Below are 16,044 nucleotides of genomic sequence, written 5' to 3' on the forward strand. Positions count from 1 at the left end.
CGCAATTCCCTGCCATCCGCGTAACTATAGTATTTTCTCTATCTCATCCTTGCCGTTTTATTTATATAAAACACAAGAATTCGGAACTTTTGTCCCAGTTGTGCGCGATTCCGGGAATTAGGAGACGCTCGTGCGACAGTGGTTGAGCACGCTCGAACCCGAGTGGAAGAGAGAGAGAGATAAGACCTCGTACGACGGTTGGCTCGTCAGCACGTATAGTCTGAGTTTGCGCGGGCTCGTGTATATTCAATCAGCATGACCGACCACGTTGCTCTCTTGCAGCGGAAGCGTCCTATACTGAAGGGAAAGATCACCAACTTGAAAACGGCCTTAAATGATGGAAAACTCGAACGAGCGAATGCAATGATACGTCTTGAGCGCCTTACTACCGCATTTAATGAGTACGAGACGCTCAACGACGAACTCGCCGCGATCGACTCAGAAAATGCCGAATTGACGCATATGCCGGGTTTAGAGGATAGCTACGTAGAGATCGCACTCCGGGTGAGGAGCATGCCAGCACCGGGCAGCTCAGCCGGCGCTAATAGCACGAATCTCGGTAACCCACTCGGAAATTCGACCTTTTTAGAGAAACAGCGTCTCTTAAAACTTCCAGTTGCTCAGCTCCCGCGTTTTAATGGTAATCGTGACAAGTGGCTCTCTTTTAAAAATACGTTTACCTCAATGATAAATACGCGTACTGATATCGATGATCTCAACAAGTTTCTTTACTTGAGAGACTGCTTAGATGGTCCGGCGCTTAATAAGCTTTCGCTTTATAATGCCAGCGCAGAAAATTACCAAACGGCGTGGAAGGTGCTTGTAAGTGAATATGAAAAGCCGCGTATTCTTATGGGCAAACACTTCGATGGGATTATCGATATTCCGGCTCTTACTTATGCGACCCCCGAAGGGCTTACAAGGATCGCAGACGATGCTCGTCAACACCTGAGCATGCTGCAGTCTTTGAAGGTGAAGCTTGAGAGCGGTCTAGTCGTGCGATTGTTGGAGAGGAAGTTACCGAACGATATCCGGACGAAATGGGAGGAAACTCTTAACTTTAACGTTTATTCAACTTTTAACGAGTTTTGCAAGTTTGTGAGTGACACTGCGTTTAGGCTTGGCACGCTGAGTAACACCGCGACAACCAGCAATAATTCAGGCAATGCTCCCAGCAAGCGCCGTGCAGAACGAAACCCAGCCGCGTCAAAGGCCCGAAAAAACAAGTCAGGCGCGCGGTCGCTTGTCACGGCTATGCAAGGCGGTTGCGGATATTGTAGTGAGAATCATCCCATTTTTAAATGCGAAGCCTTCGGAAAATTATCGGTGCCACAGTGGTGGGACGCAGTCAAGGCTAAAAAATTATGCAGAAACTGCCTTCGCACCCATAGCGGGACCTGCTCTCTTTCTCATTGCAAGCTTTGCGAGCGTTTCCATAACACGCTTTTACATTCAAACACGGTGCGTAACGCCAAGAACAATCCGGGTACACATGGGGTCAAGCCCGAATCAACTCATAATGCATCCCAGGGAAAATCGGCATGACTAGGCGCGGAGAATTTAAGTTTAACGTCGCAAGCCTCGCGGGCTCAATTAATGATGAGCGCAATGGTTCACGTGAGAAATATCGACGGGAAATTCGTGCAAGCGCGTGCTCTTCTGGATACCTGCGCGACCGCGAACTTCATAACAACAAGCTTTGCAAATCAACTTTGACTTCCAATGCGATCGTGCCAAATACCTGTAGGGGCAATTGACGGGATGCGTACCGTGTCAAAGGGCAAGATTAGCATTCAACTTCGCTCAACAGACGGAGCTTTCTGCAAAACTTTAATTTTTTTGACGGTATCCAAAATTGCCGATTTGGTGCCAGACGAAGTGTTCCCTCGCGATCGAATTAAAATTCCACCTAACTGTCAATTGGCCGATCCGTTTTTTCATTTACCGAGGCCTGTAGATATTTTGATCGGTGCCGGCGTAACTCTGTCTCTGTTTAGTGTGGGGCAATTGAACTTAGCATGCGGTGATGACGATCTAATTCTACAAAAGACACAGCTTGGTTGGATAATCGGGGGAAGCATAAGCGAGGACGAAACCACGTCGGTAACTTGTAACTTGATTAATCTTACACAGCAACTTGAAAGGTTTTGAGAGATTGAGGATATTGATTCGAAATCATTGAAAACGGCCAAAGAGACACAATGCGAGGCCCATTACGTTGCTCATACAACTAGAAATTCAAGTGGCCGTTATATAGTGCGTCTGCCTTTCCGACAAGACAGTAGAATTTTCGGTGACTCGCGGTCCCAAGCTCTGCGTCGTCTCAACTCCTTACAAAAAAGGCTAAATCAAAATCATGAGCTCAAATGTGAATATGAAAGGGTGATGCAGGAGTACATTCATTGCGGCCATATGTCTCTTGCGCACGACGAGACTGCAAGCGGTTACTATATGCCCCATCATGCAGTAACTAAGGCGTCAAGCTCCACGACCAAGGTGCGCGTAGTGTTTGATGCGTCTGCAAGGACCAGCAAGGGCCTGTATCTCAACGACGCTTTAATGGTTGGCCCTACTATTCAGCCCAAACTTTTCGCGCATTTACTTCGTTTTCGCACCTACAAATTCGTTATTACAGCCGACATTGCTCAAATGTATCGTCAGATACTTATTCATCCCGAAGATAGACGATTTCAACGAATTCTGTGGTATCATCAAGGCGAAGTCAAAGTGTTTCAGCTTAACACAGTTACTTTCGGCGTGTCTTCGGCCCCCTTTCTCGCTATCCGCACCATTCAGCAACTCGCAGACGACGAAGGCGCGAATTTTCCACGAGCCGCCACGGTTTTAAATAATGATTTATATGTGGATGATCTTTTAACGGGTGCGGACTCAATTAAAGAAGTGCTCCAAATTCGAAATGAAGTTATTTCAATTTTAAAACGCGGAGGGTTTGACATTCGGCGGTGGGCCTCAATTCATTACAGCGCGTTAAATAACATCGAAGAAAAAATCGTTGATTTGGATTGTATCGTAGAGGAAAATCCGGTTTTGAAAACATTGGGCATCGGATGGAACTCTCAGGACGATAAACTTTTATATAACGTAAGCCGCATTAACTCAGCCAAAAAAATCACGAAACGCCTAATTCTCTCTAAAATCGCCGCGATTTTCGATCCCCTGGGTCTTTTGGGGCCGGTAATTTTGTTTGCCAAGGCAATATTGCAAGAGTGTTGGAAACTCAAGACAAATTGGGATGAGTCAATATCACAGGAATTAAATACAAGGTGGGCCGCATTCTCAAATCAGTTTCCGATTATGTCAGGTCTAGAGATTGATCGCCCACTTTTTATCAACGACCTAAAACGCGTAGAAATTCATGGTTTCTGCGACGCGAGTATGATTGGATACGGCGCATGTATCTACATCAAATCAAGCGATTCTAACGGTCACGTGGTTGTTCGCCTCGCCTGCACGAAGTCCCAAATTGCTCCCTTAAAGCAAATCACGATACCAAGACTTGAGTTGTGCGGGGCGCAAGTTCTTTCACGTCTGTATAATGAAATGAGTCTTTCATTGAATAGATCCGTTGACAGGGTAGTATTCTGGTCAGACTCTACCATTGTACTACACTGGCTTCAAAGGTCTCCGCAATCCCTTAAAACATTCGAGGCTAACCGCGTAGCCGAAATACAAGCTCTAAAAGACAACGTAGAATGGCGACACGTTCGTACAGCCGACAACCCCGCCGATGCGTTGTCACGTGGCCAACTTCCTTCAGATTTTGTACGGAACAAGCTGTGGTTTGAAGGGCCCCCTTGGCTTCAATTATCAGATGATTCGTGGCCAGCGAGCATAGTTCCTGCCGTCTCGGATTTGCCAGGGGTAAAAAAGAATACGTGTCTCGCATCATATAGCGTTAATTCGGACATTTTTTCTCGATTCTCGTCTTATCTTACTTTGCAAAATTCAATATCGTATTGTTTGCGGCTACTTAAATCTAACTCATACAAACACGACGGTATAAACATTAGTCCAGCCAAAAGGATCGCGACGGAAAAGAGGGTTTTGCGAATTATTCAGTCTGAACAATTTGAAAACGAAATAAAACGCATCGTTGACAAGAAAGACATAAGGCATACTAGACTTGCCGCGCTTAATCCCTTTGTTGATGAGGATGGGTTGCTTCGCGTTGACGCAGAGATTAGTAGGGAGATTGCTGACTGCCATGCTACGGAGTGTGCCCACTTTTTTCCAGTGGTTCGAGCGCCCCGCCGCGGCCAAGCGGCCGAACCAGGCGCACATTTTTTTTTTTATTTGAGAAGCACGGTGGGGGTATGAGAAGAGTGGATTCGCGTGGAAATGTCCATATAGGCGCACATTTTGGAGACGCGTGGAAGGGGTATACCGAATGTGCGCCTACGAGGAGAGGAGTGGAAATGTCGGCTATATAGCTGTATATATCTGAGCACACAGCCAAATTAAGCGACGACACGAGTTTTTCTCTTTTGAGAGTCTTTTGACTCTGCACTCGAGTACATGCTATGTATATATTTAACTGACTTGCTCTCGCTCTGGCTTCAATGTTATCTATAAATCTTATTCAATTAAATCGTGGAACTAAATGCTCATTAATTATATATACACAGACTTTTGATTTAAATACATTATTTTTTAACTCTCCCGTACTCTTAACATTCCTAAATCCATTTATGTTTTGAAAAAATATGTAGCTTCAACTATTTTTTTAAGGTTTTCAATACAGCTTTAACCACTAATTTATTAATTTTACACATCCTAACTGCTGTAAACTGTAGGACAAGCTCCGGAGGATATCCATGAACATATGTGACTTCGAAAGTGACATTTCTCGTTCTTCGGATAGCTAAGATGGATAAGGCTTATGCCCCTTCGTAGATTGTTTTGCACTTAAGGGTTCAAATCCACTTCATGGTAGATATTTTTTTTTTCTCTTTTTATTCAATTTATTATTTTGTCTTCATTTCTTTTATTTATGTTTCGTTAAAAAAAAAATGTATATATATATATATATATATGACGACAACATTTTTTTTCGGATACATCAAAATAAATTAATATTGTTATTTTGATACTTCTTGTTAGCAAGGCAATTACATAATTTTATAATAACAAAATAACTTTTAAGGATTTTAACATAATTTGTGTATTTTAAAACTCCTAAGAAATTATGAACATCCTTTTCACGACAAAAAAAAGCCGCCCGTCTGCTGCTATTTACTTAATGTTGAAATTTTAATCAGTAAATAAACCCCTAAATTAAGTGTCGTACCCCTGTACGAATCCACATATTTATTCTATACTGGAAAGCAAGACAAGGAGTTTAACAAAAAGACATCGATGCCTTTTTAACCAATTTGTTTACTTCTATTTTAAGGTAGTATTGTATATATTTTTATAGATCTATTATATATATACACACATAAATGTAGTACCAACTTAAAATCGGAGAAATAAAAATTAAAGGCTCTTTCTTAAATTCAATTTGAAAAGGCTTTTTTACGCCTATTACTCTGGAAATACTCTTTATTATGCTAACGTGACAAATTAATTAGAATCAGGAATTGTGAGAACTAAAAAAATTTTTTAACTACAAATTTATATATTAATAAAAACTGAGTCTGGGTCTATTTCTGCTAGCAAAAACTTCGATTGAGAGTTAAGGGGGATGTTGTGATATTTCATTGTTTTAAGAAATTTCTGAAAAAATTTGTATAGGTATGTTTCAGTATCATAAATAACATATTAAAATTTCAAAGAGCATAGATTCACCGTTTTTGAGAAATAAAATCGCGAAGTTGGCCACTTATACACATGCTTTTAAGAAGGACTTGTCGGAAAATGCACGTTTTTACTCATAACTCTTGAAATTTTTTTAAGAATCTTTTAAAAAATTAATATGTTAGGGTTTATTATAGTTGAAATAAAATTAGAGAATCCTAGCTTCACCGTTTTCAAAATATAACAGTTTCAAGTCCAGTTACAACGTTACTAAAATACCTATGTAGTGGTACAGTCCGAGGCGAAAGTTAGGTTAATTTGTTGTTTTAACGTTTGTGTTTACTTTCCTGGGCATTTTTCTGTTTCATACACCTAATTTTTAAATTATTTACTTGTTTTGTTAAGAATAATCATAACAAAGACATTTCTAACACGAAAATTCAATTTTGAAATTGACTGTACCACGACAACCCCCTCAAAATAGTATCAACATACACATTTGTAGTGCAAAATCTTTAAAAAATCTACAGTTTTCTGAAAAAATCGACCAATTATTTATTCTAGTTCTTCATTTTATTCATAAAATCGTGAAGTATTCAAACTATTATTGTTTACTGTATTTAAGTGCATACTTTATGATGAATTAATTCAGCTATGATTCTCAAAAATTAATATGTGGAGCTATGAAAAAGGCATTTTAAAGATTTTAAAGTTAAGCTACTCGTCGTGAGAGTTTAGCGAGCTTTTTAATAAAAGCAACCTATGTCGCGTGGTTGAAGATACCGATAATACGACTGTTACTACAAAAAAAAAAAAAAATTAGCTGCCTTGCGTTGTGTGGCTAGAGATGTTTTTTGATGATCTATCTTATCAACTACAAACAATCGAATAAATTTATGCAAATCATTGTGTGTTGCATACAATGTAAAATTAATTGATCGATTGCGATAATTAAAAGAGCAATTTAAATTGTGAAATTTTAATATTTTGTATAGTTATTTATCTATAAAAATATATATAGTGCCACCTTTAAAACAGAGGAAAAAAATTTTTGTTAATTTTTGTTAATATTTAAAAAGGTTAATTGTTTATACAAAATACAACTTTTTTTTTAAAATCCATACTCCGAGTTACAAGTGGTTGTAACTTATATGTCTTGAATGAAAAAAGCTTTGTTCAGTTTCTGTTAGACTCTTTAATCTAAAATACGCACTATTTATAAAGACTAAAGATTCTACTTTCATGTTTGTACATATATGTAGTACGAATTTTGTCAATGCAATAACCACAAGGTATTGATAAGGAATGTAAATACAAGCTCAAAAATATAATATATGTACGTAGATAAATATTCACGTATAATTAGATGTAAGTTGTACTTTACTGGTAATGATCATATTTGATATAGTCGTAGTAAAAGTATGAGTTTTCTTCTACTTTCGGCTTTTTTTATATACATACATACACAAATTATGTTAAAATCCTTAAAAGTTATTTTATTATTATAAAATTATGTAATTGCCTTGCTAACAAGAAGTATCAAAATAACAATATTAATTTATTTTGATGTATCCGAAAAAAAATGTTGTCGTCATATATATATATATATATATATACATTTTTTTTTTAACGAAACATAAATAAAAGAAATGAAGACAAAATAATAAATTGAATAAAAAGAGAAAAAAAAATATCTACCATGAAGTGGATTTGAACCCTTAAGTGCAAAACAATCTACGAAGGGGCATAAGCCTTATCCATCTTAGCTATCCGAAGAACGAGAAATGTCACTTTCGAAGTCACATATGTTCATGGATATCCTCCGGAGCTTGTCCTACAGTTTACAGCAGTTAGGATGTGTAAAATTAATAAATTAGTGGTTAAAGCTGTATTGAAAACCTTAAAAAAATAGTTGAAGCTACATATTTTTTCAAAACATAAATGGATTTAGGAATGTTAAGAGTACGGGAGAGTTAAAAAATAATGTATTTAAATCAAAAGTCTGTGTATATATAATTAATGAGCATTTAGTTCCACGATTTAATTGAATAAGATTTATAGATAACATTGAAGCCAGAGCGAGAGCAAGTCAGTTAAATATATACATAGCATGTACTCGAGTGCAGAGTCAAAAGACTCTCAAAAGAGAAAAACTCGTGTCGTCGCTTAATTTGGCTGTGTGCTCAGATATATACAGCTATATAGCCGACATTTCCACTCCTCTCCTCGTAGGCGCACATTCGGTATACCCCTTCCACGCGTCTCCAAAATGTGCGCCTATATGGACATTTCCACGCGAATCCACTCTTCTCATACCCCTACCGTGCTTCTCAAATGAAAAAAAAATGTGCGCCAGGTTCGGCCGCTTGGCCGCGGCGGGGCGCTCGAACCACTGGAAAAAAGTGGGCACACTCCGTAGCATGGCAGTCAGCAATCTCCCTACTAATCTCTGGTTGGAGGCCGATTAGTTAATGCTGAAATAGATTCAGACCAAAAATTTCCTATTCTCTTGCCCTCTCACCACCCCGTTACTGCCTTAATAATTCGTGAAATGCTCTTAAATTCTTATCACGCTGGCATTCAGAGCACGTTGTGTACAATCCGACAACGCTACTGGCTAATCGATGGAAAAAATCAAGTGCGAAAAATCGTGCGTCGGTGCGTTACGTGTATAAGGCACAAGCCAAACCCGGTTCAGAGCAAAATGGGAAATTTTCCCAAAGCGCGCGTTGGTAAAGCCTTTCCATTTGAGCATGTAGGAGTTGATTTCTTTGGCCCCCTATACATTAAGGAAAAGAAATATAGGAACCGCGTGCGAATTAAATCTTACGGCTGTGTTTTTATATGCATGGCAACGAAGGCTGTGCATATCGAGATCGTTAGCGATCTAACAACGGACGGATTTTTAGGCGCTCTGCGACGATTCATCGGTCGCCGATCAAGACCCTCGAATATTTACTCTGACAACGGGTCAAATTTTGTCGGCGCGAACAATGAACTTCGAGAACTGTACGTGCTCTTAGAGTCTGAGCGTTTTTGAGACGGCGTAGAACACTTTGCGTCAACGAAGGGTATTAAATGGCACTTCAATTCACCCCTCGCACCTCATTTCGGCGGCATATGGGAAGCGGCGGTGAAATCTTTTAAACACCATTTTAAGCGTGTCATTGGCAATCAACTACTTACGTTTGAAGAATTGAACACATTTGCAATAGAGATCGTAGCACTTTTGAATTCGCGACCCATATGCTCGCTCTCAACCGATCCGAACGATCCCGACGCATTAACACCTGCTCATTTTTTAGTCGGTCGCTCTTTGACGATGATGCCGGAATGTAATTTTCTTTCCGTTCCAGATAACCGCCTGTCTATTTGGCGATTCATCTCAAAGGCTCGACAACATTTTTGGAAGAGATGGCACGTTGAATATCTAACGGAGTTACAAAAACGACAGAAGTGGCTCGAGGGGGATGAAAACCTCAAATTAAATACGATTGTACTCATCATCGACAAAAACGTTCCCTGCATGCAGTGGAGGCTGGGAGTTGTGGTGGAGGTGCATCCAGGAGATGACGGAATCATTCGAGTAGCTACAGTAAAAACGGCTCAAGGCACCTTTCAACGCAGCGTGACTCGTTTGTGTCCTTTGCCAGTCAATTAAATCAAGACATTTACTTTCAAATAATATAATTAAACATTTTTCGTAAAACCAAACACACATTTATTACACTTACACCTTTGCTCGCTTTCTCTCGCAACGCGGGGAGAATGTTCAGTTACACCCGATATAGGTATACATAAGACAGCCGCGTTCATCCAGATAGTCACACCCGCAAACAGACACAGATACATAAGTAGAGTCATGTAACTCATTTGTCTCACCCGCGCGCAGCTTGAAGGATAGGGAGAAGGAGACAATGTGCATCAATAAGCTCGGCATTATTCGGTAGCCAACGACCAAGCACGAGTCAAGGAAGACGGTGGGGGTGAGCCGAGTATTGCCGATGCTACACAAATTATTAATATGTAGCGTCATTATACTTCTGACTCTCTTGAGAATTGGTAGTATATATTTCGCTAATTTCAGTGCTTCACCAGTTGAAACGCATACTTAATTTGCTCTTATTTTCCTGGCTTGATTTTCTCGTTCTCGCTTAATCTCGCCCAAGGGGTTTATTTTAGAATCATGCGTTCGCGATCGCGTCTCGCGGCGTCCTTGTGGACAGCGTCGTCTTCGTAGACAATCGACAACATTCAAGGTTCTGGCGCCACGCCGACGATCACTGGCTCTGAGTCATCTACATCCATTCTATCACCAACCGACCCGGTGCCATCGCCAGGTCGACCGTGCACCGTCGATCAACGGCTCAGAGTCGTACCACCAATACAAATACACATTTACACGTTGTCTGGCTCATACCTTTTTTGTTCTCATTATTTGTACTTAATTAATTAACGTCAATTCTAATTTTTATTTAATTCACTTGTGTTAAGTATTCGTAGTTTGTTTTTTAATAAATTGGGTTTTTTTTGCCACAAGGTTTTTTACCACAATCACGCGTTTTATTTATCCAGCATAACCCTTAAATATTTAACCACGAGGCTTTGACAAATTGACAAGGTCTCGACGATACATGCAAGACTCCACTCCGTCATTCCCTCCCAGGTAACTCTGTGGTATTTTTATATGATCTATAATCACTAGAATATTATATTAGTAGCCAACAGATATAATGTTTTCTACCGTGGCCTGTGATTTGCAGATAACAGTTAAATTACATGGAGTCTGGCAGTCTATACAGACGGTAGACTTGCTTCCATTACCCAGAGAGTTGTATCTGGTCACGTGATCAGACCTCTCTTTGACTCTAGTAGGAAGAAAGTCTGTCGGTCTGGAGACTGCCAGACTCCATGTTATCTTACCCTAATAGTAAAGAACAAAGATGTTTCAGAAGAGGGGGGCGGGTGGATGATTCTCTCATCGTAAAATCGTCCCATAAATGGTCAATAATACTAATAATAAAATATACGTGGTGAATCAAACTTGTGTATGACATATACCTTGTAAGAGGAATGATCAATTTTTTGTAGGTAGACAAATTGTTGCATCGCTATGGTAGGATACTTACTTTGCGGATAATTTTAGATGATGTATGAAAATTTTAATATCTTAAATACATCAATGTCCTATTATTTTGACCCTGAATTTCGTGCACCTCAAACGTAAACACCATATTTCTGTATCGTAAGTAAAATTTATAATAAAAATAAAATATTAGCAATAAATTGAATAATTTTTTTGGCAACAAACTCAAGTTACTATTCATACCCTTCCTACGGTATTCGTAGTTGGTAAACACGCATTAACTATAAAAGAGGTTGATTTTGAAGGTAGATATAAATTATACATAATAAATTACAGAAAACCAAAAGAAAATTGAAATTTTTGGCCTTAACAACTAGATCGTTTTAAATTTCTAGTTAACTCACCAAATTTAATAAAAATAAACATAACTCTTTTATTGGAAAAAAAGTATAAGCCACTTAACTTTATCGTTTCTTATAATTAATTAAGTCCACGATTGGTGTGATACTTAAGAGCTTAAGGAAAAAAAAAGAAAAAAAATGACAGACGATTAAAACAAAACCAAATTTTTCATCCTTTTTGACCGTGTGCCACGAACCAAAGACGCAATCAAGAAATTGACTGATTTATGTATTGTTTAATAAAATAGCTGCTTACAATAAATCGTGTAATACAGCTAAAATAAGGATTATTCCATCGTCAGATGGCGATACTGTGTCCATGTAGAATTTCTTCAGAACTGTAATTATAAATGCATTAAATAAATAGATATTGTTCTGAGAAAATTTTGTATGGCCATACTATCGCCATCTGACGGTGGAATAACTCTCATAGTATCAATATAATCTGATCGATAAGACAGAAAACTCAAATTATTTTCTGGAGTGCCCTGAACACCAAGCTTTAAATCTAAGCCTCATTTAACTCAGCGATTTGGTAAGTTAGTTATCATACATTATTAATCAATGTTTTAAGTAGTAATTAATTGAGAAATCATTTAGTAAAAACAACTTTTCAAGTAACTAAAACATTGCTTTAATGTTTTTCGTATGTATTTTAGTAATAATAATGTATTGTGAAAATCACTTAGGTATTGGAGAACTGTAACTTAAAATGTTTTCATTCAATCATACATAAAAAAGATATAAGGATAAAAGCTAGTTGAACAAATGACACACATTTGGTATTTTGTATGCGTATAATTACTTACAATTAGTATTTTATCTAAAAATTTTGTTGAAAAGGGTAATTTAATTGATGTAATTAGCTTAACGAAAAAATTGCTGAAAATTTTACTAATATATCAAGCAAAGTCGCTAAGACCGTTGTAATCGCTAACCGCGAAAATTACTGAACCGATTTTGCTGAAATTTCGCACACTGATTCTTGAAACTTCCTAGATGGTTTTAGCAGAGAATATAGATTATACTCTTCTTGCATAGAAAGCCAGATCAGCCGTTTTTGCGTCCGCAGTATTTTCTCTTTATATTTTAGTTATGCCCCCCATAAGGCAGGCAGCGTGAGTGTCGGGGGGCAACCGGTTAACTTCCCCATAGATGCCGATAACGATTACCTTCCGAGCAGCACGATAAAATGCCTATTTATCAGTATCATGTATTGTTTGTAATGTACGTTTGAAAGGAAGAAGGAAAGGACTGGTCAGAGCGTACAGGTTGAATGAGTTAAGCATAGTTAAATTTACATCAAATCCATAACATTTATTTTACTGATATTTTATCGTAAAGTGAGATGATCGCGCGCTTATCGGGTTTATAGTGACAACAGTTATTAATAGCCCCGACGTTAACAACTATATAGCGGGCAAACAAAATTAGGCACAATTAAATTGAAAAAGTAACGCAGCGCATTCGAACTCAACATACCAGCGGCACACAAACAAAATTAATCAAACATTAAAATAATAAACGCTCAATCACCAGTCACAAAGCACACCCACGAAGCGCAAGGCGAAAATACAATAATAAATTAAAAGGTGCAATATATGCATATATGTGGCGTCTCACATCTCTCGCACTTCAGGCTCCACTCGCCAGGTGGCCAAGCCCCTCATAGTTCGCTCCCGTCAAGTGGCGAAATTCCCGCATGATTACTATATAAGCGCGATCGAGATAGTCTAAGCCCACACCCCTTCTGTGTCTAAGGCAGAGAGCACGTCATCAGCTTTACTGATGAGTGCTGGCGTGCTCTCGGGACGAAACACCTTTTTCTCTCTTATAGACGACCTCTTCGATCTCTATATATATATATAGTCTGTACCACGCGAACGCTTGGGACGTAGCTATCGTTGCGCGTATCTTGTACGTTGGCAAAATGGCGGCGAATCGCGCGAGACAAGGGAACGCATACCTGGGCACGCACTGTGGCGAGGCAGCGGGAAATATGGCGTCGGCCTGTACCTTGTATACGAAAGTCTTGTGAGCGGATGATGATGATGACCGCTGCTTGCGTTGGCTTGAGAGCTCTGCTTGGCCAAGAGACAGATGGACGTTGCTCGTTAATTCACTTGGACTCGAGAGTGTGGTAATATGGCGGATGGCCACCGCGTGGCCTGGAAACTTTAGGCACAAGAAGAACTGCGTCTCAGGCGTCGCCTATGCAGCACATGTAGTGTCACTCGGGAGGACAGCTCCCGTGGCCTGCGAGGAGGGACAGCCTCCGGAAGCAGCTCTTTGGGAGGACAGCTCCCGATTAACGGCAAAGAGTTCAGCTCTTTATTTCCGAGGGCGCAAATGGCAGGAAAGTTCGATCGCGCGTGATACGTTTCGCTTGCGTCGACTTCGGTGTGCTCCGTTACACGGCTACAGCTCCTGCTTGCTCGAACTTTTGTTCACTACTACCAGTCCCCCGCGCATTCTACCTTATCTCTCTCCTCCCTCTCTCTCTCTTTTCAGTCCTACCTAGCCCCTCCTACCTATTCGCTTTGTTGCCTGCTCTTCCTTCTCTAACCCGAACATATATATTACTGATTTTTGATGCGAAACTACTGGAAATACGTTTAAACTACAATAAATTAATAAAATGTTGATAGTGAAACCATAACAAAAAGTTGTACATTCATTTTTCTCAACATGCATATCAAAAGCGTATGCAGGGGCCCCTAAGTAACTTTCACAATATCTCCCAGGTAATCCGTACAGTCGATGGCTCTGCGGTAAAACTTTTGCTTTTGAACCTAAAGTTCTTGCGTTCAATGCACTTCTTTCAGCTTTTTTTTTTTTTTTTATTAACTACTTTATTTTTTATTGAAGCGTGAAAAAACTGTCTGCTCTCCGTTAATGTCAATATAAGTCTGAAGATGATACATCAGTACAACCATTTAGAATTTGAGACAAAACTATTAAATACATTATTTTTCCCTCGTATTGACATTGTTCGGTGGAAACTAACGAGAAGGTGGCAATCTCTTCCATTGGGATGGGATGAAGGAAGGTACAGTGTTTATGGAAAAACAGTTAGTTGTCTATTGATAACATTTGAAATAAATGCCATGCAAAATGCAAATAACTTAACTAATTAAAGCAAAACAATCCGTATATTAAGTAAATCAAAAACGATATTTAAATATTATAAAATTCAAACAAAAGACACTACATACATAGAAAAATACAAGAAAGCTTACATATTTATTACAAAATTCTAATTATAAATAAGTTAAAAGTAACAGAATTTATACAGTACAATCAAAAAAAGTTAAGCAACTCATGCATAGAACGTTTTTACATACATACACTAAATATTTACATATATACACAAAAGATTTCCACGGTTGCAAGTCTATACCGAGAATTTGAATTTAATTATGTGTTTGAGCAAATAAGAATTATCAAGACCAACTTCGATGACTGCATTAGTTTTCATAAAAATTGTACTAAATAAAGTAATATTACAACACTCCAAAGCTCTATCAAGGAATAACCGTTCAATAAATGAAATCTACATAAATATTCTACGGTGAAATAAATTAGAGATTGTTTTAGTAAAGAATCAGTAACATAAAGTGGGCTTTAAATTTTTTTGTACAGATTTATGTTTATTATATTTACGTAATAGCTTAGTAATTATAGAAATTTCAAGAAATGCAGTAATAACTATTTCAAAATTTTTTAACAAAAACAAGAATAAGATTATTTAAGAAATGTTAGGCACAAAAATAATGAAAAAAAATTTTTACGCTTGAATAAGAAATGAAGTGGTTAATTAAAAAAAAGAAAAGCTGAAAGAAGTCCATTAAACCCAAGAACTTTGGGTTCGAAAGAAAAAGTTTTGACGCAAAGCCATCGACTATACGGATTAGCTGGGAGATATTGTAAAATTTACTTAGGGGCCCCTGCATAAGCTTTTGATATGCATATTAAGAAAAATAAATGTAAAACTTTTTGTTATGGTTCCATTATCGATATTTTATTAATTTATTGTAATTTAAACGTGTTTCCAGTAGTTTCGCATCGAAAATCAGTAATTTATAATATATGATACTGATATATAGGCATTCTATCGTGCTGCTCGGAAGGTAATAGTTATTGGCATCTATGGGTAAGTTACCCAATTTCCCCCCAACACTAATGCCACCTGCCTTATGGGGGGCATAACTAAAATATAAAGAGAAATTACTGTGGATGCGAAATCGGCCGATCTGGCCTTCTATGCAAAAAAAGTATATTCTATATTCCCTGGTTTTAGTAAAGATTTTATCTTGAAAAAATTAATAACAATAACAATAAATAAGCTAAAAGTTTCTCAAAAATAAGCCAGCTTTTCACAGTAGTTCAGTAGGATCCACTAGGTATCGTCGACATAAAATCGAGGCTACCTGTAACAAAATGAAATAAGTGTGGTTATAATACGCCGGAGCATCTCAATAAATTTCTGCAGTTGTCTACCGGTAGTTCATCAAGCTGCATCATAAATGTAGATGATAGTCGTGCAGGTGGGTATCCTGGTTCCAAACAACACTCTTCTCTAATGGGCCAGTGACCTAGGTCTACTTCCACCCTGAACCTCCAGGATTGACGAGTGCCACCAATAAAAATTATTCCCAAATTAGCCAGAGCACAACCTGCTCCAACACTTCAGAGTTGTGTGGCCATTCCACCATCCCGCCTGGTGCCATTCAATAATTCTTGGCTACAAATGTAAGCGGGGGAAGACAGCCCTGAGTAGCACGGGCAGCCACTACTGCG

At 38.5% G+C, this 16,044-nt stretch overlaps 1 protein-coding gene across 1 annotated transcript; it reads left to right on the forward strand.

The window, feature by feature from the left end:
• The first annotated feature begins 1,761 nt into the window (after positions 1-1,761).
• Positions 1,762-9,418, forward strand: LOC149373547 (uncharacterized). Its single transcript, XM_089596887.1, has 3 exons — positions 1,762-2,103; positions 2,155-3,882; positions 8,828-9,418. Exons 1-3 carry the CDS (start codon positions 1,762-1,764, stop codon positions 9,416-9,418), a joined length of 2,661 nt encoding a protein of 886 aa, XP_089453013.1.
• Positions 9,419-16,044: the final 6,626 nt, after the last annotated feature.

Source organism: Copidosoma floridanum, unplaced genomic scaffold, assembly GCF_036245765.1.
Source record: "Copidosoma floridanum isolate Cflo_tuat_1 unplaced genomic scaffold, Cflo_Japanese_pri ptg000030l, whole genome shotgun sequence".
Lineage (NCBI taxonomy): Eukaryota > Metazoa > Arthropoda > Insecta > Hymenoptera > Encyrtidae > Copidosoma > Copidosoma floridanum.

Coding starts and splice junctions, on each gene's coding strand:
- LOC149373547 (XM_089596887.1), top strand. CDS start 1,762: ATGCGTACCGTGTCAAAGGGCAAGATTAGCATTCAACTTCGCTCAACA. Junction 2,104..2,154: donor GCGAGGACGAAACCACGTCG/GTAACTTGTAAC, acceptor AGGTTTTGAGAG/ATTGAGGATATTGATTCGAA. Junction 3,883..8,827: donor CCGTCTCGGATTTGCCAGGG/GTAAAAAAGAAT, acceptor GCGTCAACGAAG/GGTATTAAATGGCACTTCAA.